At 30.8% G+C, this 27746-nt stretch overlaps 2 protein-coding genes and 1 long non-coding RNA gene across 3 annotated transcripts; all 3 read right to left on the reverse strand.

The window, feature by feature from the left end:
- Nucleotides 1-2947: 2947 nt before the first annotated feature.
- On the reverse strand, nucleotides 2948-6410 carry LOC112735775 (probable beta-1,3-galactosyltransferase 8). The gene is made up of 7 exons (XM_025785280.2): nucleotides 6213-6410; nucleotides 5981-6045; nucleotides 5192-5637; nucleotides 5018-5105; nucleotides 4615-4740; nucleotides 3542-3651; nucleotides 2948-3380 (listed from the first exon to the last, which is right to left on the reverse strand). The coding sequence occupies exons 1-7, from the start codon at nucleotides 6408-6410 to the stop codon at nucleotides 3232-3234; spliced, it is 1182 nt and encodes a 393-aa protein (XP_025641065.1). The 3' UTR covers nucleotides 2948-3231.
- Nucleotides 6411-13452: 7042 nt separating this feature from the next.
- LOC112737408 (uncharacterized) lies at nucleotides 13453-18274 on the reverse strand. The gene is made up of 8 exons (XR_003168960.3): nucleotides 17228-18274; nucleotides 16557-16708; nucleotides 15622-15945; nucleotides 15206-15277; nucleotides 14953-15039; nucleotides 14806-14862; nucleotides 14330-14388; nucleotides 13453-14017 (listed from the first exon to the last, which is right to left on the reverse strand). It is a non-coding gene; the product is annotated as an uncharacterized lncRNA (long non-coding RNA).
- Nucleotides 18275-20388: 2114 nt separating this feature from the next.
- LOC112737409 (ethylene-responsive transcription factor ERF023) lies at nucleotides 20389-21616 on the reverse strand. The gene has a single exon (XM_025787309.3). It carries the CDS (start codon nucleotides 21344-21346, stop codon nucleotides 20774-20776), a length of 573 nt encoding a protein of 190 aa, XP_025643094.1. The 5' UTR covers nucleotides 21347-21616; the 3' UTR covers nucleotides 20389-20773.
- Between the last annotated feature and the right edge of the window lie 6130 nt (nucleotides 21617-27746).

Genomic DNA, 27746 nt, shown 5'->3' on the forward strand with positions numbered 1-27746 from the left:
TAGACTGAATTTTTATTTATAATAGACTAAATACTTTTATTTATTACTTTTTAAGTACTTTTTTGCCATTTACAAAAAAAAAAAAAAATCCAAAAATCACTTTGTATAAAATCATTAAGTTTCAAAGGTGCAATTTTTTTTTCTAACTATGTTTATAAAATTTCAGATCAAAATATAATTTTTAAAATTTTTTTGAGAATAATAGATAAATAATATTATTTTAAGTCTCAAATAATTTATAGAAATAAATACAAATCCCATTTAAATTTGATTATTGATTTTTAAATTGCACAATTAATAAGAAGTTCTTAAGTTAACTATTAACTACAAAAAATTAAGTGAAAAAAAAATTCCATAGATAAAATTAAACTAATTAGATTAACTTCTCCTTATGAATATACTAAAAGTAAATGTCTTATATTTAACCAAGTTATATAATGAAATAACTCAACATTTAGCTATGTGAAATAATTATTGAACTCTTTAAATTTTCTATCAATTACTTCATAGAGTATCGAAATTTGAAAATGATACTACCAAAGTAATTAAAATTAACAAAATAACGTTTATTTTCGTGAGCTTAATTTAACACAATAGTTTTATATATTATAATGGTAACATCTAATAAAATATATTTTATATCAATGAAACATAGTGGGATTAATCTTAATAGACTAATGAAGATAAAAAGTAATATTATTATATACTATTAACGATTTTTCTAAACTTCAAATGAAATTTAAATAGATCCATTCTTTTATATAATATAACTGTTCAGAAGTGATTTAGTTTTTTCGAGTTAAAGAGTTATTTAAACAAAATTGTAAAAAATAAATTAAAAATACAAAGTTATCATAATTGTTTAGTTTTAAGTACACGTATTTGAATTAATGTATATGATTAAATTTAGTTTAATTTAGTAAGTGAGAGTTACTTTCTTTTATAAGATATTCTTTATTTGATATGCTTGATCATATTTTATATATGATTTTAAATTTATATATAATCAATATTATAATATTTTCTTTCATAATAAAATGATGGTTATAATAGAGCAATTAAATTTAGCTAGGTATTATTAAAATGAGTGATAAAAAATTATTCTTCTCTCTATAACGTCTTTTTTGACATTCAAAAAAACGTTTTCATTAAATCAATTTTTTAGAATTTATCATACTCTTACAACCTGTTTATGGTTCAGAAGTCAGAACAATAACTTTTTTCTTTTTAAATAATCACGTAGGGTTCTATTAATTTTAATTATAAGTATTTATGCAAGTTTTGATTTACATTTATAAAAATATAATTATGAATCTAAAGAAAGAGTCTAGGAGCTGAAACGATACAAATGTCTAACACAAGAACAATATAAAAGTATTCACAACACAATATAGCAACAACTATGAACAAGTAAATATAGCAAGTAAAGCAATAATAAGAACACACCGAAATTTTATCGTGGAAAACCCCTCAATGTGAGAGGTAAAAACTACGAGTCGTCCAAACCAATAAAATAGCTATACTATAATCAAATGAGGTAAAAGAGAGTCTCAAACAAAGTACTAAAACGTGCATATAACTATCCAAAACATTAAAGCACCAAAGCTTAGGAGCAAGAAGATGAAAAATACCCAAAAACAAAGCTGCTATTTGAAGCCTATTTCTCCATCTGCAGAACTCCAATTAAAATCTTCACCATTCAGAATGAAGAACAAGATGAGAAAAATTTGCAGTCCAAATTTCATGTCGATCCAACAGTGAAAGAATGAGAAACTGCTGTTAAAAAGTTGCTGCTCTGTTTAAAAATGGGAAACCTATTTTCTTTCTATCGAAACCAATTTCTGTCACTGAAAATTTCCAATCAACATCTCCACCGACCAGAATGAAGAACAAGATGAGAAAAATTTGCACCAGTGAAGCCTATTTCTCCATCTGCAGAACTCCAATTAAAATCTTCACCATTCAGAATGAAGAACAAGATGAGAAAAATTTGCAGTCCAAATTTCATGTCGATCCAACAGTGAAAGAATGAGAAACTGCTGTTAAAAAGTTGCTGCTCTGTTTAAAAATGGGAAACCTATTTTCTTTCTATCGAAACCAATTTCTGTCACTGAAAATTTCCAATCAACATCTCCACCGACCAGAATGAAGAACAAGATGAGAGGAACATGCAATTCAAATTTTAAGCTGATCCAACGGTGAATGAATGAGGAACTGCCATTTGAAATTTACTGCTTTGCACAAAAACAAAAATTTTATTTTCCCTCTTCTCTCTCACTTGGTGGCTACTTTCTCACACTCTCAAAAGACCCAAAAAAAATTTGATTAGGATTGAAATATTAGGGTATAAAAATACACTCTAAAAAATTGAAATTGAATCTCACAGAAGAGAAAAAAAAACCAACATCTAATTGTTATAATAAATCGCTTCTTTAGTTACTTACATCTCAATTTTGGTGTCCCATTCACATTTGATTTAATCAATTGTTTGTATAGCAAGTTATCACTTTATTATTGCTATATTTGTACTTTATTTAATAATAATGAAACGATGAGTTATAAATGAGTTTATAAACGGTTTAATTATTTTGTTGGTCTTATAGTTTTGCAAAATTTTTAATTAAGTTTTTATTTTTTTATTTTAATTGAGTCTTTACACCAAATATTTTTTTTAATTTGGTCCCTCTTCTTTTTTTTTTTATTTGGATCTCTGCACTAATTTTTTTTAATTGGGTTTCTATACAATTAGACCAATTACTATCAAAAGAAGACTTAATTGAAAAAAAAATTAGTGCAGAAATCCAATTAAAAAAAAAAAATAATGTAGGAACTTAATTAAAAATTTTGTGAAACTATAAGAGTAACATCGTAATTAAACCTTTATAAATGACTTATCATATCACTAATCTAGACATTATAAAACATTACCATTTTTCTTTTTATTAAAATATACCCGAGCAAGAAACTTTTTGGCTATTCAATCCAGCTACATTTAAAAGCTCTCTAAAGAAAAAAAAAAAGTTGCCGAAGGGAGAAATCCTAGCGAAGATTGAAAACCCCTGTCAAGTGGGGATGTTATTATAGATATTGTCACTCTAGGAAATTTGGAAACAATTTTTTCAAAAATTAAAAAAGAAAAAAAAAAAAAGAAAGAAAGAAAGGAAAATGTATTGAATTCCTCTTGATGCAAAAGCAGTAAAGTATAAGGTGTTTCTGAAAACAATTTATGAATTAGAGGTCAACGTTCCAAACAGCTCCATCTCCTTCCCCACAAGCTTTGTGTATATCTTTCATTCTCTCCACCGATTTACATATTCCACTGCAAGACCAATCAAAAGATGCCACGCACACGTTTCCTGTCCTTGCCTTCCAATCACAATCTGTGCCACACTCAAAAGAAAAAATAAATTGTCATATTTGGAAGTAAAGTTACAAAATATAGTGATACAATCAAAGAGTAAAAAATATACGTATAAAATGTAAGAAAAAAAAGAAATAGTGCATTGCGCATATCATAATTATGGGGATTCAAAATATTTACCAGGAGGTGTCCCACAACACATAGAGCGTTCATCGATATGTTCAACTTCTAGGCCCAATAACCATGACCCTAAAGAGACATCCTCATTTGCATATCTGTGTAATATGGGCCTGTAAATTTATTTGCATTAAATATCCTAATTTCATAATTACCAAAAAAAATTATCCTAATTTCATGACCAAACAAAACGTCAAACTCTTAAATAGTTAAACGTTTGCTATCTAGTCCAAAAAAAAAAAAAAAAAACCCCATTTGCCATTAAATAAAATTCTTAAATTGGTGAAATATATGTTCAAAAAAAGGGAAGTCAATATCAGTTAATCTATATTAAGGGATCAGAAATTTTTGGAGCCAGTATTTTTTATTATTTTTGTCATTATTTGATCAATATAAATATTAAATTATCTTTAATAAATAAATTTTGTTAATTAATATGTGTAAATTCTGAAAAAATATGAGTATAAATTGTATTCATTTATGTGTATAAAACTTTAGTAAATATAAATATAAATTATATATTTTTTATATTCTATAAATATAGGAATAAATTATTATTATTATTAAATATTGACAAAAAAATAATAATATTTACTAGTAATGTAACATTATTATTTAGGACTTGAATTATTTAAGGCTAATAGTTAGTTCTTTAATGAATAGGTAAAGTATATTTTTTGTCCTTGAAGTTTAGCAAAAATTTTAAAAATACCCTTAAGTTTTATTTTGTTTCAATTTTGTCTTAGAAGTTTTCGATTTGCATCAAATATACTCTTAACGGCTAAATTTTCAAAAAAATTAAGACCAATCTAACAATAATGCATGAAAACTATGCTTGATTTGCTTGTGTTGAGGGTTGTTCTTATGAAATTGTTGTTGAATTGGTCTTAAATTTTTTGAAAAATTAGCCGTTCGGGGTATATTTGATGCAAATCGAAAATTTTTAGGACAAAATTGAAACAAAATAAAACTCAGGAGTATTTTTGAAATTTTTGTCAAACTTCAGGGACAAAAAATATACTTTACCCTGATGAATTAAATGGGTGAAATTTGGGAAAGGACAAGGAAGAAATCACCAGTTGATGGAGATATATGTAGCAAGATCCTTGGAGATGGCATATATTTGGCCAGTGGCATGCCTGAAATACTTGTTCCCTTCTTCTCCAAACTTCCAGTGCTCAGCCTCATGATACTTTACCCCTCTGCACCCACACCAAGTTTCATTTAAACCAGCTTAATTATTTATTTCACATTAATAAAATATAATATAATGTATAATAATAGGATTAATAATAAAAATGGTTTCTAAAAGATCAAGTGCTTATCAATTTGACCCTAAAAGAAATCAAATGTTTCAAAATACAATAATAAATCTAATTGATTCTTCTACTAAAGAAGTACTATTCAGATTTACTATCTTTTAAGAATCAACGGGGAGACATTTGAAGGACTAATTGAGTATTAACATATTAACCTTACTTTTGATATAGAACTGGACCGGATTTCATGCAGCCAATATAAACCCTAGGTCTTGATCTGTACTTAGCAAGGGTACTCACTAGCATGCCTGCATTAACAAATTAGAGAGTAGAATGATGAGAATAATAATAGAGTTAGATTATTAATGAATAATTAAGATGCATGGAAACGTACCAAGATTTAAATGGATGTCATCATCAACCTTGACATAGAAATCAGCATCCCACAAAGAAACAACAGTGGAGAAAAAGAGGCGAGTCTTGGTAGAAAGCTCATGGTAGCCCTCAACATGGTCGAGCCTCAAGAAATCATTGTGTTGAGCCTCTTCTGCGTCAATTGCTTTATCGAGAATGCCACCTGCAGTGGTGCTGTGGCCTATCATGAACCTCACAACAATCCCCTTCTCTTTCTCCAGTTCCTTAAGCTCGCTTCCTTTCGGTAACCATGTTTCCCGTATCGACTCTCTTCTCTTTTTGCTGCTGAACGCTGTGTTGATTCCAATCACCACAAAAGCTTTCTGTAAACCACCCTCTTGCCTCTTCAACTGCTCCCCACTATTTTCACTTCTCCGAGCTGCTGTCAGCTCCATTTCCAACGTTGAAACTGCCTTGTCCAGCGACCTATACACGCACCAAAATTATTCCTTCCATTATTAATTAAAACAAGATTCTTCGTACCAATTAAACAATATATAATGATTGATTTTAGTAACTGATTTTAATATACGTGTATTATTTTTATAATAATTTTCTGTTATTATTATAAAAGTAGCTACCTTAAAAGAATTATTATCAACATAAATGATTAATATTAAAAATAATAATGTATAATTATAAATACTAATTTAAATAAATTAATTTTAAATTATTATCCCTCTAATATTACCCTAAAACTCGAGAAAAAAACACATATAATGTACATGTTTATGATAACTCATGATTTATATGCATATGTTTTACTCACTTGATAGCTTGATGGGTCTTTGACACTTCCTCCATTACATCACCAGCTCTGCCTTCAATCAACTTCTGCTCGAAAATTGGATGTAAAAGAATTATTGTCATACATTTCAGTAATTTTATAATAAAGATTACTTACTAAAATGATTGAAACATCAATATTTCTAAAACACTTAATAACCTTCGATAAACATGGATTTTTAAAATAGGGCAAGTTATTGATGTGATACACTTACTCGTTTATGGTCACAGTCACGAGGTTTGGGAAGAGGCAGCAAATTATTATTATTATTATTATTATTATTATTATTATTGTTATTATTGTCAGTGTTAGAGGGACGAGTCCACATTTGACCAGTGAAGAGTGTTCCAGCAAGGAAGCATGCAATGCATAAAACAAATATGGCCTTTCCTGAAGCTGGTTTCCCCCTCATCTTTCTACTAACAACTTGCCTTGCCCACAACAACACTTCTATGAACTTTTGCACTAATGTGGGAACGATCTTCATAGGGAAAAAAATAACAGTTATTATTAGTACATAAATAAAATTAAATGACTCTTTATATAGGTGAATTAAATAATAAATAAAGATGATGATACTACTGTAGGTCTCAAGCAGTTAAGCATGGGCAAATACTTGTTACTCTATGTTAGGTCGCAGGAATAAAGTAAATGAATAAGATCTATAAACGATGTGATTTACCATACACATACATTATAAGCAAAAATTTTATGATCTTTTTTAATATTTCGTGTGTAGATGTATTACTTGTTTGACATAGGTAAATTTTCTGGCTATCACCAAATAATAGAGGGGTTTGAACATATCATGTGATATTGTGTGGGATGTTTATATTAGAAAAGTGAAAAGGTAAAGTGTGCGTGAGGTAGAATGTATGGCTTATCTTCTTGCTTTATAACAGTTCGACAAAAATAAAGGGTGATAATTTTAATGCTATGAATCGGAAGGTATTAAGGGAAAGCTATGGACAGCCACATCTACGAAATTAAAGTACAGTTTCAAATAAAATAGTTGATTTCTTAATTAATTATTGCGGGTAAATGCTTCAGTAGATTGAAAAATTAAGCTTTGGATCAATCACTTCTGAGCTTTGAGTCGGTCAGTTTTATGAATATACATTCAACAATTTACATGTAGAGGATTGAATTATGTCAAAAATATAGAAAGCATATGAATGAAATAAATAACAAATATTTGAAAATGATTAGACTAGATAGGATATCCAATTACCTGAATAGATGTTGTGGTTTTGATGATTGAAAGATGTTAATTACTTTGACTGAAAGTTCTTAAGATACAAAAATAATAATAATAATAATTAGAAAATTAAGAAATTAATTTCTACCAATGTAGGTAGTAACCTTTTTAGTGTTATATGGCGTGTTTTGATATGTAGGATAGTGGCAGTTTGATCATGTGGTTTCCATGATGCAACAAAAAACAGCTATTAGCAAGAAAAGAGCTTCATTCATTCCTCTTTAGTTTGTGATTTTGTGTGGGCAATCTCTCTTGCTTGCACCTATCACGTGTCCACTAAGCTCTTACCGTTGCGTTTGAAAGTGAAGACTATATATGCCACTATATGTAATTTCTACCATTCATCATCAATATTAAAGGTATTTTAGGGTTTGATGGCAACATTCTAACCAGCATATAATTCACAATGCTTAGATTCTTTTGAGTTGACTTTTCATGTTTAAATTCCTAGGTTAAAAAAATTCCTAACCTAAATCATGCCCAACATACTATTTTAAGGAGAAAAAACTGTAGGCTTCCCCCTATAAGATGTGATAGCATATTGCTCGTATATATTAAGTTATTAATAAGTGCTAGAGAAGAGCAGCAAGCAATTAACTACAATTAATTAATCCAAAATGAATTGATTAGTAACTAATTATTGGTTGGTATAAGGTAACAAGTTGATAGCTCACACGCTAAGAGTGACTGGAATTCTAGAAATGAGTTCCATTTTGTTGTACTCTTAGTTTTACATTGATTCATGTATATATATATATATATAGGTATATATTTAAATGATTTTTTAAATTAGTGATATTTTGTCTAATGACAATAATATACTATTGAATGGTTAAATAAAATCCATTTTTTAAACATTTATCTTACATAAACTCTTTATATTATGAAAAAAAAAGTGATTGTTTTCATAAATGATAGAATTAGTTATAAACTCTTTATATTATGGAAAAAAAAGTGGTTGTTTTCATAAATGATAGAATTAGTTATAAATAATCTGTCAAAAAAAATACTTATCAACCAATAAAATTGAGGGCAATTTAAATAAATTGTTTCACCTTTAAAATTACGCAAATGCATTATTTTCAAAACAAAGACACAAATGCATTGTTTCACATATCTATGGAAATCGCTACTGGCAGTAGCGGTACACAAACACAAAATCCACTGCTGCCAGCCGCGAATTACGTTGAGTTGTTGTCAGTAGCGATTTCCATAGATATGTGAAACAATGCATTTGCATTTTCGTTTTGAAAACAATGCATTATTTGCGTAATTTTAAAGGTGAAACAATTTATTTAGGTAAATTGCCCTAAAATTGAACTAAACATTAAATAATTAAAAATTAACATCAATTTAACTAAAAAAAATTTTAATTAACGAAAAATTCAAACACAATGTTTGTTCAGATAATAATAAAAGATAAGAAAGAGAAAGAGAGCCAAAAGGGAAAATGATAATTATAAAGTAGACTTATTAATATTAGTTGAACAAGATCATTCTATATTTTTATTTTTTAAATAACTCAATATAATAAGATAGAGCGATCAAGAACTAAAATAAATAAAAATAAAACAGAAAATAAAAAACAAAGACAACTAAAATACTTAACACTATATATATGCTTCACTTGTACCATCTACTCTACTTGAATAAATTGCAATATCACTGTAGGCATCGGAAGGCTGATGAATCATGACGGTTGCATTGGGAAGACAGCGACAATAACAAAGAGGCCATGGATCCAGCTTGACCCAAGACTTATGAATTGGAGACAAATGTATTGCATATATCATGAATAGCAAGAGCTACGTATAATAAACAGCAATGTAACTATTCGAATATCAGACATATCCCAAAATGACAATAACAAGAGCCATAACTCACTGTACTATTCTTCCCCTCATAAAAGATCTCTTGATAATATTACGTATGGGTTGCAAAATAATTTTATTATGTTATATTATTATGTTCCAAAATAATTTTATATTAATATTTAAAAAAGTTATTGTTATGAATTTTTAATGTCAGTATGAAATTATGTTAGATTATGTTTAATTGTATTAGGTTATATTATTTTTTGATGTTAATTTTCTTAAAAAAATTAAAGATAATATTTTTAGATATCTGTAAAATCACAGGACAGTACAATTCAATAGACACATATGATGGAGATGAGATTAGAACGATAATTTTTTTCTTAAACGAGGATGGAATATAAGAGAGATATTTGTCATTCTTGTAGAAATCTATTAAATTTTATTACGTAAATTTATAATATATATTTTTATATTTTATTTATTTGAAAACCAAAAATTAGAATTATTATTTAGAGACATTTTTTTGGGATCTTGTTCGGCTTGGATCGGATAGATCCGAAACCAAACCTGCAATACCCAATCTAACCCAAGACTACCCCCTACTCTCTCTGGTTCGAAATTTAATTTTCTTCCCTTATTCAACCACTTGAAGATCTTTGTCGACATGTTTTTATGTTGGCCTTCCAATCAAGCCCATGGTATCCGTGATCGTTGGTAGGACTGGTAATATATACTATACTCGCGGGTATTTAACCTGGACCAATCCATTTAGATAGGGTTATCTATCTGATCCGCTGCGGGTAGGGTAGGGTGCGGTGTGAGTTTGCCTGCGAGTAGGGTAGGGGACGGATTCAGGGTACCCTAACCGCACCCCTAATATATTATATAATATATATGTAAAACTTATGTATGTAGTGAAGAAAGTGAGTGTTGAACTTACAATCTTTTATAAAAACTTGAAATAACCACTAAGCTAATTGATGAAGATATTATTTGTAATTTTATGTTGGATTTCTTTAAGATTTTATTGTTTTTAATTTTAATTTGAACTTAGTTTTTTTTTTCTATTTTATTAATATGTATGAAATTTGGAATGGTTGAATTTTATATTTGCTTGAAAATGTTTTATTTCTCTGTGAGTAGGATCGGGTAGGGTAGGGTTTAAAATTTTAGAGTGCGGGTAGAGTTAGGATTCAGAGATTCTCAACCCTTGAATAGGGTAGAATAGAGTTTTAAGAAAGTTTTCAACCCACGAGTAGGATTAGGGTAGAGTCCAAACCTACCCTACCCTACCCATTGTCAGCCCTAACTGTCGGCGGTTACCATTGTAGAAAGTAGCTGGGTTTCAGAGCTTTGATCCTCTTCTCGTGTTGTGATTCCGCCGATGATGCTGCTGAGTAGGCGAAGTTTCTATGGTTCGACTCGTTGTATAGTATCAAACACCACTGTTGGTAACTCCTACGGTTGTTGTGATACCACACCTCAGTCCTATGGTCCCTGCGAAAATTCTTGGAGCTGTTGGTACAATTTTTTAGAGACATTTTTTTGTAAAGTTGAAGGAGCCTAGGCCCATAAAGAAAATAACACTAAAATAAAAGGTTCTTGGACCAAAAGTATCCTTTTTTACATCATCTCTCAATAACTAAACTAGTTTTAAGGAAAAAGTATCTAAAAAGAAGAAAGTCTCTTTATACTTGACATTATTGTGCGCTAGCCCATGAGCATACTGGTTTACTTCTCTGCCAGTATGTGTAAATAAAAATTTTCAAGGTCTACGAAGGAGTTCTTATATCTCCCTGAGCACTTTATTGTGGTAGTTTTTTTTTTTTCATTTTGTACTTCTTCAATACCTCGTAGACCTTCATCAAATCTATCTCCACTCTTCTCATTCCTAAATCTGAAGCCATACGAAGTCCATAACAGATACCCCACAACTCTGCTTGCACCAGCTGACATCCTCTTAGATTCGCTAGAAACCCCCAATCCACTCTCCATGGTGGGTCCTTAGAAGGCCTCTGCACCCAGCTCTCAAGGTTCCTTCTTGTGAGGTGTCATCCATATTTAATTAACCCAATCTTTTTTTAGAGAATTCCAATGTAAGTTTCTCTTTAGTATTCTCTTTGTTATAAAAACTTATCTTTTTGATGTGATTTTTTTGTATTTTTTCGCTTTTTTTTTCTGATGATTAAAATAGGGTTCACCGAGCAGAGAAAATTTAGATTGTGAACCTTTAGTTTTGCCACTTCTAGCAGAGTCAGTAATAAGTAAACACAAACTCGTTCATCCATGATCCAACTATGTTATATGCATTTATCCATATCATTGATAATATTAGTTTGTATTCATAACTTCAAAGGCATAATAAAGAAGAAAGCAATAGCATTGGGGTTTACAATTCTTGCCTAGATCTTAGATGCATTGGGACAATCTCACAATGCATGGAGGATCGTTTCTTTCACCTGACAATGCATGGAGGATCGTTTCTTTCACCTGGGGCCATCTATGGCAGTAGGGGGAGGCACCCATCATTCTAGCTTTCCTATCAACTGTCATAAACCTTTCATGATATATAAGCTACAAAAAGATACACACTCTCTTTAGCTTTTTTATTTCTATACGGCTTTCCACATTTTACTGTTTTTACATTGCTAGATAGTTTAAGTTATTGTATGCGATTGCAATAGTAAAATCTCTATTAAGAGTAAATTTTCATTCTATAATGTATTTTTCTTTATGAGGTTGTGGAGGCTCTGTTTTTCTTATTTCTTCTATTAAATTCTGGGAGAAAAAAGCTTCTAATATATTGAGCTACCATTGATTATCTGTATTCACAAAATCTCCAATTGTGCACTGCTCCTCTTCTTTTGGGATGTCTTCTAACACTTTTTTTTTTCTAAGTAATTCCTTTTCTAATAGCCAAATGTCATCCTAGAATTTGATTATTTTTCCATCACCTATATATAATTCACTTACAGTGTTATTTTATCTTAGTCCACACACTTTGCAGTTTCCTCGAGAAGGGAGAACTTTTGTTATTGTTTATATTCTCCAACCCCTCTAACAATCCTTGCTTGTCATGTGTAATAACTTGTGTCCATAGAGCCCCCTGCTCTATAACTAATATCTAAAGAATTTTTTTGATAAAGACTTCATTTATCTTTTAGAGTTTGCAAAATCCCAACCTCCTTGCTGTTTCAGCTAACACAGCGTCTCCCATCCAATTTGCTGGATCCTTTTCTTATTTTAGCTATCTCCCCAAATGAAACTTCGTATAGCTTTCTCTATCTCTGTATAAATTCTTTTTGGAAGTCTAGTGTGTTACATGTTATAGTAGGCTAAAGGGTTCAGGATAGCCTTAGCAAGCGTTATTCTCTCCACTAGAGATAAGTACTGGCTTTTCCATCTCTTTAACTTATTCTACACACGATGAAGTACATGTTTAAACTTCTCCTTTCCTCCTCGTTGGTTAATAATCATAGCTCCTGGATACTTTCTCAAGTTTTGATTTTGCTGCAACTGACATATTTTTTTATGGCTTCTCTATCTTCTTCCTTCACATTATTAGAGAAAACTATGATCGTTTTTTGAACACTAACTTTTAGTCGCCAGACATCTCACAAAACTCCTTTATTACGTCTACAATAACTGCAATTTGATCTACATTTGCTTCTGCAAAACGCTAAAAAATCATCTATGAAGAGAAGGTGGGGGATGATCAGCCCCTTCCTTTCCACTGTAATCGACTTTCATAGATTAGAATCAACATACTCTTTTATGAGTTAGAATAATTTATCCATCATAATCATAAAGAGATAAAGTGACAAAGGGTCACCTTGCCTCAAACTCCTTAAGGGACTAAAATGCTCTTTTTTTTCCTCTGTTCCATAACAGATTGTATGAAACAGAGGAAATACGGGTCACAATAAGCTCTTTTAGCTTGTTAGTCACCCCAAATTCCTCCAAGCATTGGTTGAAGAACGACTACTTTATTTTATCATAAGCTTTCTCAAAATCGAGTTTAATCGCTATAAAGCTTCTCTTGCCTCTCATCTTTTTCATAATATACACTACAAGAGACACGCCGAATAGTGGCGGTTTCTGTAGGAATTTGCTGCGGTTTTTAACCGCTGGCAAAACGAAATTCCAATGGTTCTACAAGCGTTGCCTATTAGGGGTGGAGATTTGATTTTGCGGCGGTTTTGAGAAACCGCTGGCACAATCGCAGTAAATCAAATAATTGATTTTGCGGCAGTTTCAGAACCGCCGCTATTTGGTCATTGGAATTTAAAAAAAATGTGCGGTGGTCCAAAACCGCCGCAGATTTATGTGGATTTTTTTTTTTAAAGAATGCGACATGATTATATCACATACAAAGCGAATGTAAATGACTTGCTAGCATAACATTCCCTTATAATAAAAAACAAGATTATATCACCAGTTCATGCACATGAATAAATTCATGAAGCTATTTCACAATTTAAGACAAAATAAAAATTTTGACAAAGAATAAAAAAAGCATACTTTAACCTCTTTTATCATACTTTCTTGTTCTAACTGCAAAGCAAAATAGTGCAGTTATTAGCTAAACTACTTAATAATGCTTGTTGAATTCATCTCACATTCCAATTTAGACCTCTTCTCTCGGCTCCATTATTCTTCATTGGTTGTTGACTCAATTTCAAGTTCCATACTTTGGTGAGACTGTTGTTGGTTCTCAGGAATCAAAGAATGCATGTTGAACTTGCTTTGAGGCCCCTCTATTACTCTATGTTGTTGGCTACTGGAACCATCTTCATTAACACAAGCTCTCTCATTTTCAGTACTAGGGTGATTGTTGTTGTTGTTCTTGTTAGCACTTGTTGTGTCTTTTGTTTCAAGCATGTGTATTTTCTCAACCAATGGCTTTCACACTCGGACTCGAGCATTTATGAACCAATTCGATACCTACATTAATTAGTTTGTTACATATTTAGAGTATCTTCTGTTAGTAAAAACTAAAGAGAAATGTTTCTTGTACTCATTTTTCGTTACATAGTAACAAGTATTTATACTGACTGGTCCCATTCCCTTGCATGGGATGAAAATATGAAAATAAAAATATTTACTTTATGACACTGTTTAAAGCTATCATATGATGAAATAGACCCCCTTTCAAAAAAGCTACCATATGAACATTGTAAATTACAAATTCAATGAACTGAATATGTAAAAAGACCAACAAATAAAATGATGAATTTGAAAGGAATAATCTCCCACCTGGTTTCGCGAAAGACCTGTTTGTGTTGCCAATATGTGTTTATCAGTGTCTGGGGTAACTGAAATGAAATTCAAACTAAGAATAAAACATGTTTTATTCATATAAACTAAGAATTATGCATTCAAGTACTATTTTTGTTTAAAATGGCTGACTACACGATACAAGGATACTATTTGTTATTAATATTAGTATTAATCGATGGAAAACAATACATATTAGAATATTCACTTCTGAACTTGGGACTTGGTGCTATAAGCCCTTACCCTTAACCTTACTCATATGAAGTGTCGAGCCACGGTGATATACATAATACATAACTTCAAACCTTATCACATGTGAAACAAAGTTTAATAATGATCACAAGCATTTTACGATATAGTTTTCCAAATCTTGTAAGTTGCATTAATGTCTAACCAATCATATTCACAACTTTTCACTCACAAAATGTCACATTTTAGTAAGAGAACTACCTCACCTCAGCAAGTGCGCATTTGTTTCCTTTTGTCTCATTGTTAACTCCATTAACAACACCCTTCAAAATTAAAAAAAAAAATGTTATAACCATCACTGCAGAAAAAGAAAAAGCGAAAGAAGTCAAAAGAATACAGTTATAAGCATGTACCATGACCTCTTTTCACTTGATGGTAGTTCTAGTAATCTTTGAGGTTCCCTCCTCCTCAAAGAATGAAAGTTTTAGTCAACTTGGTACCTTTAAAATAAGGATTCTCTTTAAAATTGTGAAAATGTTATAATTTTTTCATTATTAGAATCAAGACAGAAAATAATCAAAATTGAGAGAAAATAGAAAAACTGATCCTATCATTAAAAACAAAATAGATATAAAAAAATAGGGAAAAATGAGAGAAGAATCTTACAAAGGTGATTGAGTAGCCCAACTTCATATCTTTGAAATCTTCAACATCAAGGGAATGTAAATACTTGAAGATCTATGTCATACAAAAATGTCAATGTATTAGAAATTGTTCAAACCTTTCTTAACTCTTCCCTCCCCCCCCCCCCCAAAAAAAACAAGAATCTCATTGTGATACAATCTAACCTATTACAATTCTTTAAAATAAAATTTCAACCCCAAAATATATCATAAACTAAAATAGTAGTAGAAATAATAAGAAGTAGTACATTCAAATCCTCAACAACTATGCAATAAGTACTTATAAATTAAACATTTTAAGAGTCTAAACTAGGACAACATAAAACACACTCAAAGACAATCAAAGCATCATGTAGCAGATAGCATAAAAGAATATAGATCCTTGAAAAAGAATATGACCTGCCAGTGATAATAACATCAAAGTATTGAAGCCAGGCAAAACTTTTACTTCCATTTAACTCACTGGATCCAGAGAGAAAATTCATGACAATGTTTGTGTACTCCCACAAACTGCAAATGCCATATTGATAATGTTCCATCCGCCAGTAATAACCACAAGATAGTTCGACTAGTCATTAATACCCCCTTTCTTCTTAAGTTAGAGCATACTCTCATTTGCATTTTTCTTCTTCTCCATTCTTGTTCAGTTAATAGTTCACGAACCTTGATTTTGAGCTCTTTCTAGAACTCCTCTGAGTGTTCATATTGTTTATCATATTTTTCCTGATAAGCACAAAAGAGAATGAGAGAGAACAAAATATAATAGGTCTTTTGGTGGGAAAAGAAAGGCAACCAATATATTTTTTGTTTAGTATTGATAGCATACTAATTATAAGATATTAGAACACGAGCAGGGACTAGACAGATGCAAAACAAAAAGAAAGCCTCAGTGCCTCACAACAAGAGGGTATTCCAAAATTCTAGGTTCTAGGTGCATAATAAAGATCACAGATTTGTATAGAACTCTAATAATAAAACAGTAAACACATGCAATGAAGAGAATATTGCACACAATAACAAGTGGATGAATGCAGACAAATGACCAGTAAAAATTGAGAGCATTCAGCTAAAAATCAATGAATGATCATAGTTGAAGTGCTAAAATTTCAAAGAAATAGAGAATCCAAAAAAAACAACCCACAAAAAAAGCAGAATAAAACCCCTTAATGGAAATCATAAACACCAAAAGAGAGTAATAAAAAAAAGCAAGAGTGATAGAGAGAATGCTAAACAGGAAAGAAGAAATTAATTTCAGCCGTGAACACAGAGAGATAACAAACAATAAAGATAAAGGCATACTGGAGAGGAAGAATAACAAGATCAGCTGCGATTACCTGGAAAGAATAATAAGAGCAGTAATGTTTTTGTTCTGGATTTGGAAGTTTGGAGGTAGCAACGCACGATAAGGCAATGCAAGATTGATATATAGAAGAGTGGCTCTTGCTCTTGCTATTGCTCTTACTAGATTTCAAAGCTCTTGCTCTGCCTGCAAAAAATATTGTCCATATTCCAAAAGGGTGCTTCTTTCAGCGCTATAACTACCAAAGCTGAATGTAATTTTAATGAAAAACAACAATAAAAATTGACTTCAATAATTAACAGAATTGGAAATTTCAATAATGGCATAGCAAAATCACACAAGTGTTAAGATAGAGAGCTTCAATCACAGAATAATCTAAGTTCATCCCATGACAAGGATGAAATTGCCACACAATGCTAAATGAAACTTCCAAATTATAGAAACAAAATCCGTATTCTATTGGAACATATCTCAATAACATAATAGTTAATTGAATTGAAGGCAAAATCTTCAATCTAAAATGGAAGTGAATTGAATTGAAAAAAAAAATAGGGAACATGGTGATAATCTTCGGAAGGGACAACTATAGCATCAAGAAGGAGAGAGTAAGAATACATCAAAGAAATGAACTTAGAAAGAAAGTTAGGAGAATAGTGGAACAAAATAGAAGCAGAACAGTTTCAAAAAAGGAAGAAGCAGAGTTACCATTTGTCCTGGTTTCGGCGACGGTTGTAACTGGTGGCGGGTGTGCGATGGCGAGCTCCTCTCCCTATTTGGCTCCTCCCAGCGGCAGCTCTATCAGTGGCAGCAGCAGCAAACCCTAATGGCAACGGGAACAGGATGCTACGACGACGGCCTTGACCCCAATCGACGGCAGCGGCGGCAGCAGAGCAGGACGGTGCGAGAACGGACCTCCTCCTTCTCGCCTGCGTTCATCGTCTTCTGCTTCTCCTTCACTCTTCGTCGTTCTTCTCCTTCGTGAGCGTGCACACTCCCTCTCTTCGCGAACTCTCTCTCTCTCTCTCTCTCTTCGGCTTCAGTGGCGACGACGGCAAGCTTAGTGGTGGCAGCGGTGGCAAGACGCGATGGTGAAGACCCGCGATGAGGACGACGACGGCGCTGGCTTCGCGGTGAGCTGATGCGATCTCCTTCTCTCTTCGCGGTTCTTTCTCTTGCGGTTTTGGCTTTCCGACGGCACGGCAACGCGACGGCGGCGGCGAACCCAGCTGCGCCAGCCCGGTTCCTTCCTCCCTTCTCTCTTCTTCTTCATTTTTCCCTCTTTTCTCTTTAGATTTCTCTCTTTCTTTTTTATGCTGTTGCCGAGTGTTGTGTTTTTTGAAAGAGGAAGATTGAAATATTGCCGAAAAAAAGCTAAATTAGCTTCGGTTCTAAAAAATTCATGGCAAAACTTTATTAAATAGCTATTCTTCCAACTTTCACCACTAAAACTGCTGGAAAACCACTAGATAGCTGCGGTTGTAAAAACAGCTGCTAGTTATCCGCAGCTATCTTCTATTTTTGTGTTAGTGATAAGTTATCTCGTTAACTATTAATATATTATTGGAGATATTTCATCCTGTAATAAAATTAGATTGCTATGTAGCAATTTTATTAGCCAGCCCAGGTTTAATTTTCTCAATCACAATTTTAGACAACCCTTTGTCACTCACGTTGCAAAGAAAAATGGGTTTGAATTGAGTTATGAACTCTGACGTGGGAATATTTGAAATAAGCGTAATCAACGTGTTATTCATCTTCTTTATGTAATTTGAGCAAATATCTACTATGGAGGGAACATTTTAGACTTGATACAGTTTCAAGTATCTGTGTAAAAGCTTGTTGGGAAGCCACATTTTCCAAGTGCTTTAAGAGAACCAATTCTAAAAGGAGGATGCTCCCATAAAGATGCGTAAAACGTCTTTTTGTAAAGACACTTATGTGTCGCATTATTATTGGACGTATTAATGAACCGATTATTTTTTAATTTCTTAACAAACTAGAATAAAATCGATTTTTTTATAACAATAACAATAAATCCAATTGTTATCAGATCCGGTCGAACCGACCAATTTACATAATTCATTGAATCATGGGTTTTTTTTGTTTTTTAAAACGAAAATTAGGGATATATTTATCTTTTTATTAAAAAAATTAAACATGATTCGATTTAGATTGTGTAAATCGGTCGGACCAAATCTGGTCTAATAATTATAGTGCAAACAATTGAATTTATTATTGTTGCTATAATAAACTGATTTTGTTCTGGTTTATTAAAAAATAAATTAACTGGTTTAATAAAGATGTCCAATAATATCATGACACATGTAAACGTCTTTAAAAAAAAGACATTTTTAGTGTCTTTATCGAAGTGGTCTCCTTTTCTAAAAAATGCACCTTTAGTTTTCTCTAAAGTTGGAAGCCATTCATATTCCTTCTGTTCTCTTCGGCTAGAGGAGGACCCGGGGGGAGGGATACTTGTTGATAATTGTTTTTTTCTCCTTATACAGCACCTTAATTAAAAAAGTCAATGGTGTGTTGGGTAATAGTTTTCTCTTTTTCACCATTCCTATTCCACAATTTTAAGATTCTATTCTTTTTCCTTCTTATAATAGTCTTAGTGTGGTAGTACTTCCTATTGTGATAGCCTTAACTTGTACCACCTATCTTTTTCTTGACTTCTGTCTTCTGTAACCACATAAATTCTTGACTTTTATTTTTGGTAATTACTTTTTGTTTTTATATTTGATATTTTTGGACGAATTTTGTTTCTGGGTCTTCTTAAAGAAGTTTTGTTTTGGCCCATAAAAGAGATAAAATTTCATGTAGTTGATTCATTCAGTTACGACCTACCCAAATCAAAACTACGTAGCTCAAGCCTATCTTTCGTCCTTTACCTTTTCTTTTTTCTTTTTTTTTTATACTTTTTTTTAATTTAAAAGGAGGATTGTTAATGTAGTATACTCTGAATAGAATTACTGATTTAGACAGAAATTTATAATTAATAAGTTGTAGAATAATGCAGTTTGTATACCAAAAAAGTGTATGTGTTTTTTAAGATATACTTTAAATTTAAGCGTGGAGAGATGAATAAATAAAATAACGTGAAGACTATAACTTCATTAAATAATGAAAAGATAAATGTTAAAAGAAAAATTAAAACAGTAAGATTACAGGACTTCCAAACATTATTATTTTAAGCTAATACTTAGCAAATAATAATTTATTATACTCACATTTACAGAATTTTACACATAAAATATATAATTTATATTTATATTTATCAAAATTTATACATATGACTCAACATAATTTATATCTGTATTTGTCATAATTTGCACACATGAATCAACATTAAAGATAGTTTGTGTTGACAAAAATTAATAAAAAATGTTGACCCTAAAATTTTCTGAAATTAGAAAACTTCTCTAAATTATATTTTTAACTATACTATTTATAAGAAATAAAAAAGTTATTCTATATACATATCAATATATCATTAGGATCGGAGCTCCTATCAGAATTCATTTAAATGGGACACTCATTGTATATTACTAAGTTTTAGTGCCAAATTTTAGGTAGTTGTCCATACTGGTTTAACTTTTCACTTGAAATGCTAGGCTGTTTACGAACGAGTTTTTTAACATTAAAAAAAATAGGTGTGTATACTAATAAATCCATTCTCTCCAAGCGACTACATGAGCCTGTTTGTTAAGGGGAACGAATCATTTAAGGGAGGGACTAACCGTCTGGCATAAAAACATAAGATGCCGCATACTTATTTGTAGAAATTGACAAACCATTTTTTATGGTTAGACGCTCTCCACAATGGAAATGGACAGGGCCAAATTAGGTATTTATCAGAGAAATAAAAATAAACACATTTGCAACTTACAATTAGGGATAATAATTACTAGTGGATATGACTATGAGCCTTTACATTTCATTCCTATTAACTATTAAGGCTCACGATCAAAACGTGTGCACAGAAGAGGTATCCTTAGAACACGTTTCGTTCCTTTTTCAAACTGACGTGAAACTTTAGATTTACCATCATGATTGTCTCCTTTCCAAAAAAAAAAAAGAAAAAACAACAACAACAACACACTTTACATACATACACTAGGTGCCTAAGAAGTAAGTGCAAGAAACTACATTTTAAAATTTACTTACAGTGTTTGTAGGACTAACTGCGGAGCTACCCTTACGTTAATAAAACAAAACGAAGATGGTAGTAGAATTAATATTTGATATTTAGGAGAATAACAGAACGTCGTCGTTGAAATTGAAGACTTCGTTCCATGTCAATTCTCCAACAGAACCTGCAGGACTGAGATTCATAGGACCACATTCCTTCACATCCTCAAACCACGTCGTTCTCCAAACCGACTCTGACTCTTCCTCTTCTCCCAACAAACCTTCCCACCACTCCACCGAATCCGCCTTCCCGGGCGACCGGGTCGGGTCATGCCCGCTCCGTGCATCCACCACCTCCACGGCCGCTTTGGCCGCCGCCGACTGTATGTCACGCCTGGACGACGAGAGAGGGCGTGGCAGCGAGTGAACAAGGTCGGGGAAATTGAGGGTGGCGGAGTTTCCTTTGAGGAAGAAAGCGGCGGAGTCGTATGCACGAGCCGCCATCTCAGGCGAGCCGAATGAGCCGAGCCATACACGGGTTTTCTGGCCGGGCATTCTGATCTCGGAGACGTAGCGTCCCCAGCTGCGTTTTCGAACCCCGCGGAATGCGGTATCGCGCTGGCGGGAACGTTTCTGGGTGCCCCGTTTAGCGGACGGGTCGGGTCGGTCACTTTCCTCGGTTATGGACATATGTGTGATTTATTCTTTCGATTCTGAGTTATGAGTGTTGAGTAATGATGCTTTGCGGGCTTCTTGGTAGTCAGATTTTGGGTGGGGGGTTTTAATTTGTAGCCACTGGATTTTCAAGTGTACTGTGGAGCGAAAGAGTTATATTAGCTAGCTGGCATTTCCTGTGCTTCACTGCTTCACTGCTTTTCATTTTTTTAATTATTAAATTTTTATTTTCTTTTTCCTCTTCGGCCTTCAAATTTATATCATACAAACAACTTATTTTAATTACCAACTTAACTTAAAAAAGCAAGACAGGTGTTTATTTTCAATACATATAAAAGAGGAAGGATATTCATTAGTCTAATTTAGAATGAAGGTGCAATGAAAAAGTTTCTAAAATTTTAATTGTACTATAAAAATGATCAAATTTGAAAAAATTATACTATTTTGATCTTTATTTTTTTTAGTCAACTTATTTTTTACATTGTGAGTGACTTAACATATTTTTTTAGGTAAAAACTCAGGTACAGTTGATTTCACGTGAAGTTGATACCTGAGAGTTGTTAGATTATTTGAATTATCTGACTAAATTTTTATCTAAAAACTTTTAGATTCACGTGAAGTTGACTACATCTGAGTTTTCACCATTCTTTTAACGTTAGATTAGACGGATCAAAAAAAAATATTTGATAAAACGATAATATTTAACTTTAATAATAATATATATTTTTGGGATAAGACGTTTTGTAAATTGTTGAGGGAAAAAGAATGTAAATTAACGTGGTGCTCAATTTCAAAAACGTTTATGATGCATTTTAAATCTCGAAAATTTTTTCGATACAAACAATGAATTTCAGAACCACTTTAAAATTTTACTCATATATATATATATATTAACAGGGCTATATATTTCTCTTTATGGTAGTAACTTTTTTTAGCATTATTTTTTTTAAATTCTTTTTAATTCTACTAGTGTATAATATTAACAAAAGTAATATTTAATCAAATGATAATCTTTTTAAAAATTCAATTAAAAATTATTAAGTTTGAATATTATTAGTATATACTAATGCATTAATATGTAATAACCTTTATAAATTAAATGTGTATAATAATAATAAATGTGAAATTAGTCAAAATAATACGTATATCATATTTTAATTTCTCAATTTAACTCTTATAAATAACATTTTTTGATAAATTATATATAATAAATGTTATTTTAGAGAAAAAATAGTACACCAAACTTCTCTCACATATTATCATTATTTTATAGTTGTAACAAATATAAGATTAATTAATGTAAGTACTTTGCACTCTAACTAAAAGATCATGAGTTTTTGAGTATGGAAAATTATATTTTAGGAACAAAAATTCGTACTTCAAACATTCTTTTCCGTCTCCATTATTATACTAGTGTATTGATATATAGACATTAATAATTTACTCTTTTATCATTTATTATATCTGTATAAAAATAATAAAAGTAAAAAATTATCTCAAAAAAATAATAGAAGTAAAAATAAACAAGGTGATAATAATTCTTTATACTATAATTAAAAATAATTAAATTCAAATTTTAGAAATCACAAAAAATAGAATATTTTTTATAAATATATATGACAAAAAAATTTTAAAACAAAAATTTATTCCCAAAACTTTCTATTTATTTATTTCTCTCTCTCTCTCTTATATATATATTTGAAGTAGATAATAATGATTCATATAACACAGACTATTCTTTCTAAAACTATATGTGGAAATAAGCACAAAATTGTAAGTAAAATAAACCACGCATGTCTGATTTCAGAATTCACCCGTCTTTTAAATATCAATGATGCTAGATGTAGTTAAAAATTAATTAAAAATATAAAATAATATATACTAAAATATAAAATATATTAAAAATAATTTAAATAATATAACATATGTATTTATCTATATATATATAGTAACTAATTTTAGTATATTATATTTTTGCCTTTAACATATATTATTATTGTTTTTGTTTTTTTGCTCTCTAATAATTGAAAGTTGACAGTAAATAATCGCTGAATGCGAATTGGATAAGTCTTAACAGGCAAACATACATAATTAGCCACTAGATTATTCATTGTATATTTTGTTACCAAGTGACAGCCTATTAATTACTTCAATATATATAATATATCATTTTTAACTTGCGTCTTGTAGTGAAAAAAATATATAATGGTGTTTTTTAATCATGTTGCTATGTATGGATCAACATCATAATTTCATATAATATTTAATTGTACTACTTGGGAAGGTAATTTATCAAGTTTGTTTTTAAGCTTGAACAATGTTATATGGCATCAATTGGCGTGTCCTAATTGATCACTCAATCTAGGTCGATATAGGGTCTTGCCAACCTTGAAGGTGTATACGTGCTTATCAACTAGGCTAATTAATAGGATTTTCTTCCCCATAGCCATCAACTTACATTTCTTTATTAATTGTAATTTGCAGCATAGAAGGTGCTACGAGCCATCCTTTATCATCGAGTTAATTGAATTATATCATGTTGATTTGGCAATTTCACTAACTGATACATTATAATTGCTGTTAAATATTTGTCCGTATGGGCTTACAGCCTTTTCTTAGCAACTACTTTGACAATATATAACTCTAACAACTTACTGTTATATGTCTAACTTTACCGAGAAAGGTTAAATTGATTAGGTTTTGAACAAATTAATAGCAACATATATATTATTTAATTTTATGCTAATAACAAAAGTTTTTTGATAAGATGATGTATAGTCGAAAATGTACTTATATTGTATGTAGCACTTACCACGCAATGCTAAACATATACGACAAACTTCTAAGTCCAGTAGAGATTCACTTGATATCATCACATGGATCAATTATAAATACTCATCACATAACTTCTTTAATATATTAAGTGGAATTAAACATATCACTTGTTTAGGTAGGAAGCATCTTGAAGTATTAATAAGTAGTTTAATTACAAGATCAAATTCAATAAACGTTTTTTTTTTTGAGAGACTTCTACTCTTTTTATATATGACTTCAATTAAAAAAAATTAAATTAGATTTGTCAAATTTTTTAAAATAAAATTTGAGGATACTAGTGATACAAAAGATTCGGATTTTAAATTTTTTTTTCATTAACAATAATTTTTTATATTTTAAAAAATTATTATTAATAAAAAAAATTTTAGATGCCTCATTTAAAGCCAAGTAATGTGTTTCGGTCACTCCTCTTAAATCCAATAAAATCACTTAATCATGGCCAAAATCAACACGGTTTTAGACACATTGAATAATAATGCATTTTGTAATTCAAATCATATAGAATTATATTTTTTTTCAGAAAAAATATAAGTAGACAATGAAAATACTAAATAATATAAATAATAGATCTATCGGATGTTCAATTTACTAAATGTGCGAATGGTTATCTTAATATTAAGATTTAGATAAATACGTAATTTGAGATGTAATGTGTTTTTACTTTATTAGACTAATTTTAGAATCTATTATTTACATTATTCATAAAAATCATTGTGTACCTATTTTATTGAAACATTTCTAAAAACATAGAAAACGGTTGATTATCATATTTTCTAAGAGACAAAGAGTTATTAGCTCTCACAACTATGGTATCCAGACCCAGCACATTATATTACCCATTATTCATCTTAAAGACTCTTAATTTGAGTATTAAGGACTTTTTATAGGTACCTTTATCTTTTTGGAGACACGAACTCAAAGAAATTCGTCGCAGTCTCGTATCCGATCCTACAAATTTATGTTCTACTACTAAAAGAGATAATCATAGTCTCATTTTTGGAACACAATACAATCATGCAACTAATCATAGCATGCATACACTAGTTAAGAATCGAAAACATATTTAGAAAGCAAATCGATTATATATTTTTTAGAAGAACTTAACGATTTTTGAATTGAAAGTTGATTAGTTATTTTATATATTGATAAATATAACAAATCATTTTAAATATTATTGTAATTACAAGATAAAGAAATAAATTTATTTTTGAAGATTTTAATTATTGATGTTAAAAAATGAGAGTCGATACATGTCTTTAAAGGAAAGGATTTAGTTAATATGTATTTTAAAGAAGGACACAAGATAAACTTATTATTAGTGAATATATTTAAATATTTTTATTTAATAAATATATTAAAAATTTAAATTTTTTATATTTTTAATAAAAAAAATTTAATTTTATTATAATCTTAAATAAACCCCAAAGTAAAAACTAAAAGGTGGAAGTTGCCAAACATGAATAATTCAACATTTGGTGGTCATTGATGCATCAGCATGACATAATTAGTATGAGATGAATTTATTTTCTGTTGTTACAAAAGTTTCGAATTAGTAGATTCGTCAGTTAATAAATTTATGAGTAGTCATTAGAAGATTGCATTGCAGTACTATAGAGATCAGAGGATCGGATAAGAGACGAAGAAGCATATAATTGATTATCATCATTCATCAAAGCGGTGGAAAGAGGACGTACGAGTGAGTAATAAGAAAACACGTCATCATCATATATGGATGAAAAACGCGTGAAGCCAGCTGGGTGTGACTGTGAAGTATATATGAATTCCCAAGTGAAATAGTGAAGGGGTTAAAAATGGCAAAGCATTGTTTGAGCCACCAAACGAAGATTACATTACCAATTTATGATAATGAATGAAATCAATGAATAGATGCATGTCTGTGCAGTGCATGAATATAGGCATGCACCGTGTTGACTTCAACGCGTGTTTAATTATATATGTGAAGACCGTGCTGTACCCTATAGTACTTATTATTGTCCTTCACTTCCTCAGGCTCTTGTCTTATTCATTCTTGTTCTTGCAAGATACAATGCAACAACCGTGTTACAGCTGGTGCAATAATACACACTCTTTCTAGTTTCTACTTGCTAGTTACTACTTTCTCCCTCCCTCCATCTTGCTTCTTTTCTTTCAAAACTGAATTCATTATTCATATTTCAGTAGTTAGGTTATTTTTGGCTCACTACTTCTCGTTATTGTTTCAATCGTAATATATATGCAGCCTTAACTTAACTACTAAAAGAGAGCCTCTACTTTATGTATACATATATACTTACTAGGCAAAGTATTTGATGAGGTTTTCAACGAGGGTCTCATTGATGAGATTCACAATTTAATTGCTTAAATTCCCCTACTTTTTTTTTTTGCCAAATTGCAATGAGGTACCGGTTATTTGGTACGATTGATAATTAACCTTTTTATTTTAAAATAAATAAATAAAAAAGAAGTAATAAGAATAAAATAACAAAATATAAATAGAAGACACTAGTATTAATGATCACTAATATTATTATCTCACTGAAATAGAAATAATTTATATATTTATTAATATTATACATATTGTAGTGTATACTAAAAAAGTAAAAAAGATGGAAGAAAGAGAGTTTATATTATATATGTATGAAAGAGAAGAGTATTCCTTATTGTGTATATTGTCTCTGATTAAGCCTCCTATTTATATTTGTATAAGTTTAACTTTTTCAAGTTTTGGAAAGATGGCACTATCTATCATTAACTATTTGTACCATCCAAGTAAATTTAATTGGAGGAATGGTTGGTGGTCATCCATATTGTAACACTCCCCCTTGGATGACCATCAAGGATTGTGCCTCGTTAAAACTTTACTAAAGAAATACTCAATAGAAAAAACTTTAGTGAAGGAAAAAGAGTACAAAATCTTTTGTGATAGGGGATGCCTCATTAAAAACCTTGTCAAGAAAATCTCAATGAAAAAAACCTGACCAAGGAAAAAAGAGTACAGACTCCCCCTCTTGTCGACATCATTTAACATCTCGAAATCAGCGCATCCCAATCTGATGTACCAATTTTTCAAAGGAGGATTTTGAGAGTGACTTTGTAAATAAATCTGCCAGATTATCACTTGAACGGATCTGTTGGTCATCAATTGTCCCTTAATTTTGAAGATCATGAGTGAAGAAAAATTTGAGAGAAATATGCTTTGTTCTATCACCTTTGATGTATCCACCCTTAAATTGAGCGATGCATGCTGTATTATCTTCAAACAGGACAGTTGGGGCTATCTTATGATCAATCAGTCTACATGATGACAGAATATATTAGATCAAACTCCTGAGCCAAAAATAATCGCGACTTGCTTCATGTATTACTAGTATTTCAGCATGATTAGAGGAGGTTGTTGCTATCGTCTGTTTTGTGGACTTCCATGATATAGTTGTACCACCATATATGAACAAGCATCCTGTTTGAGATATCCCTTTGTGTGGATCAGACAAGTATCCTGCATCTGCATAGCCAACTAGTTGTGACTTTGATCCATAGGGATAAAACAATCCCATATCAACCGTTCCATAAAGATATCGAG

The sequence above is a fragment of the Arachis hypogaea genome, chromosome 13, assembly GCF_003086295.3.
Source record: "Arachis hypogaea cultivar Tifrunner chromosome 13, arahy.Tifrunner.gnm2.J5K5, whole genome shotgun sequence".
Taxonomy (NCBI): Eukaryota; Viridiplantae; Streptophyta; class Magnoliopsida; order Fabales; family Fabaceae; genus Arachis; species Arachis hypogaea.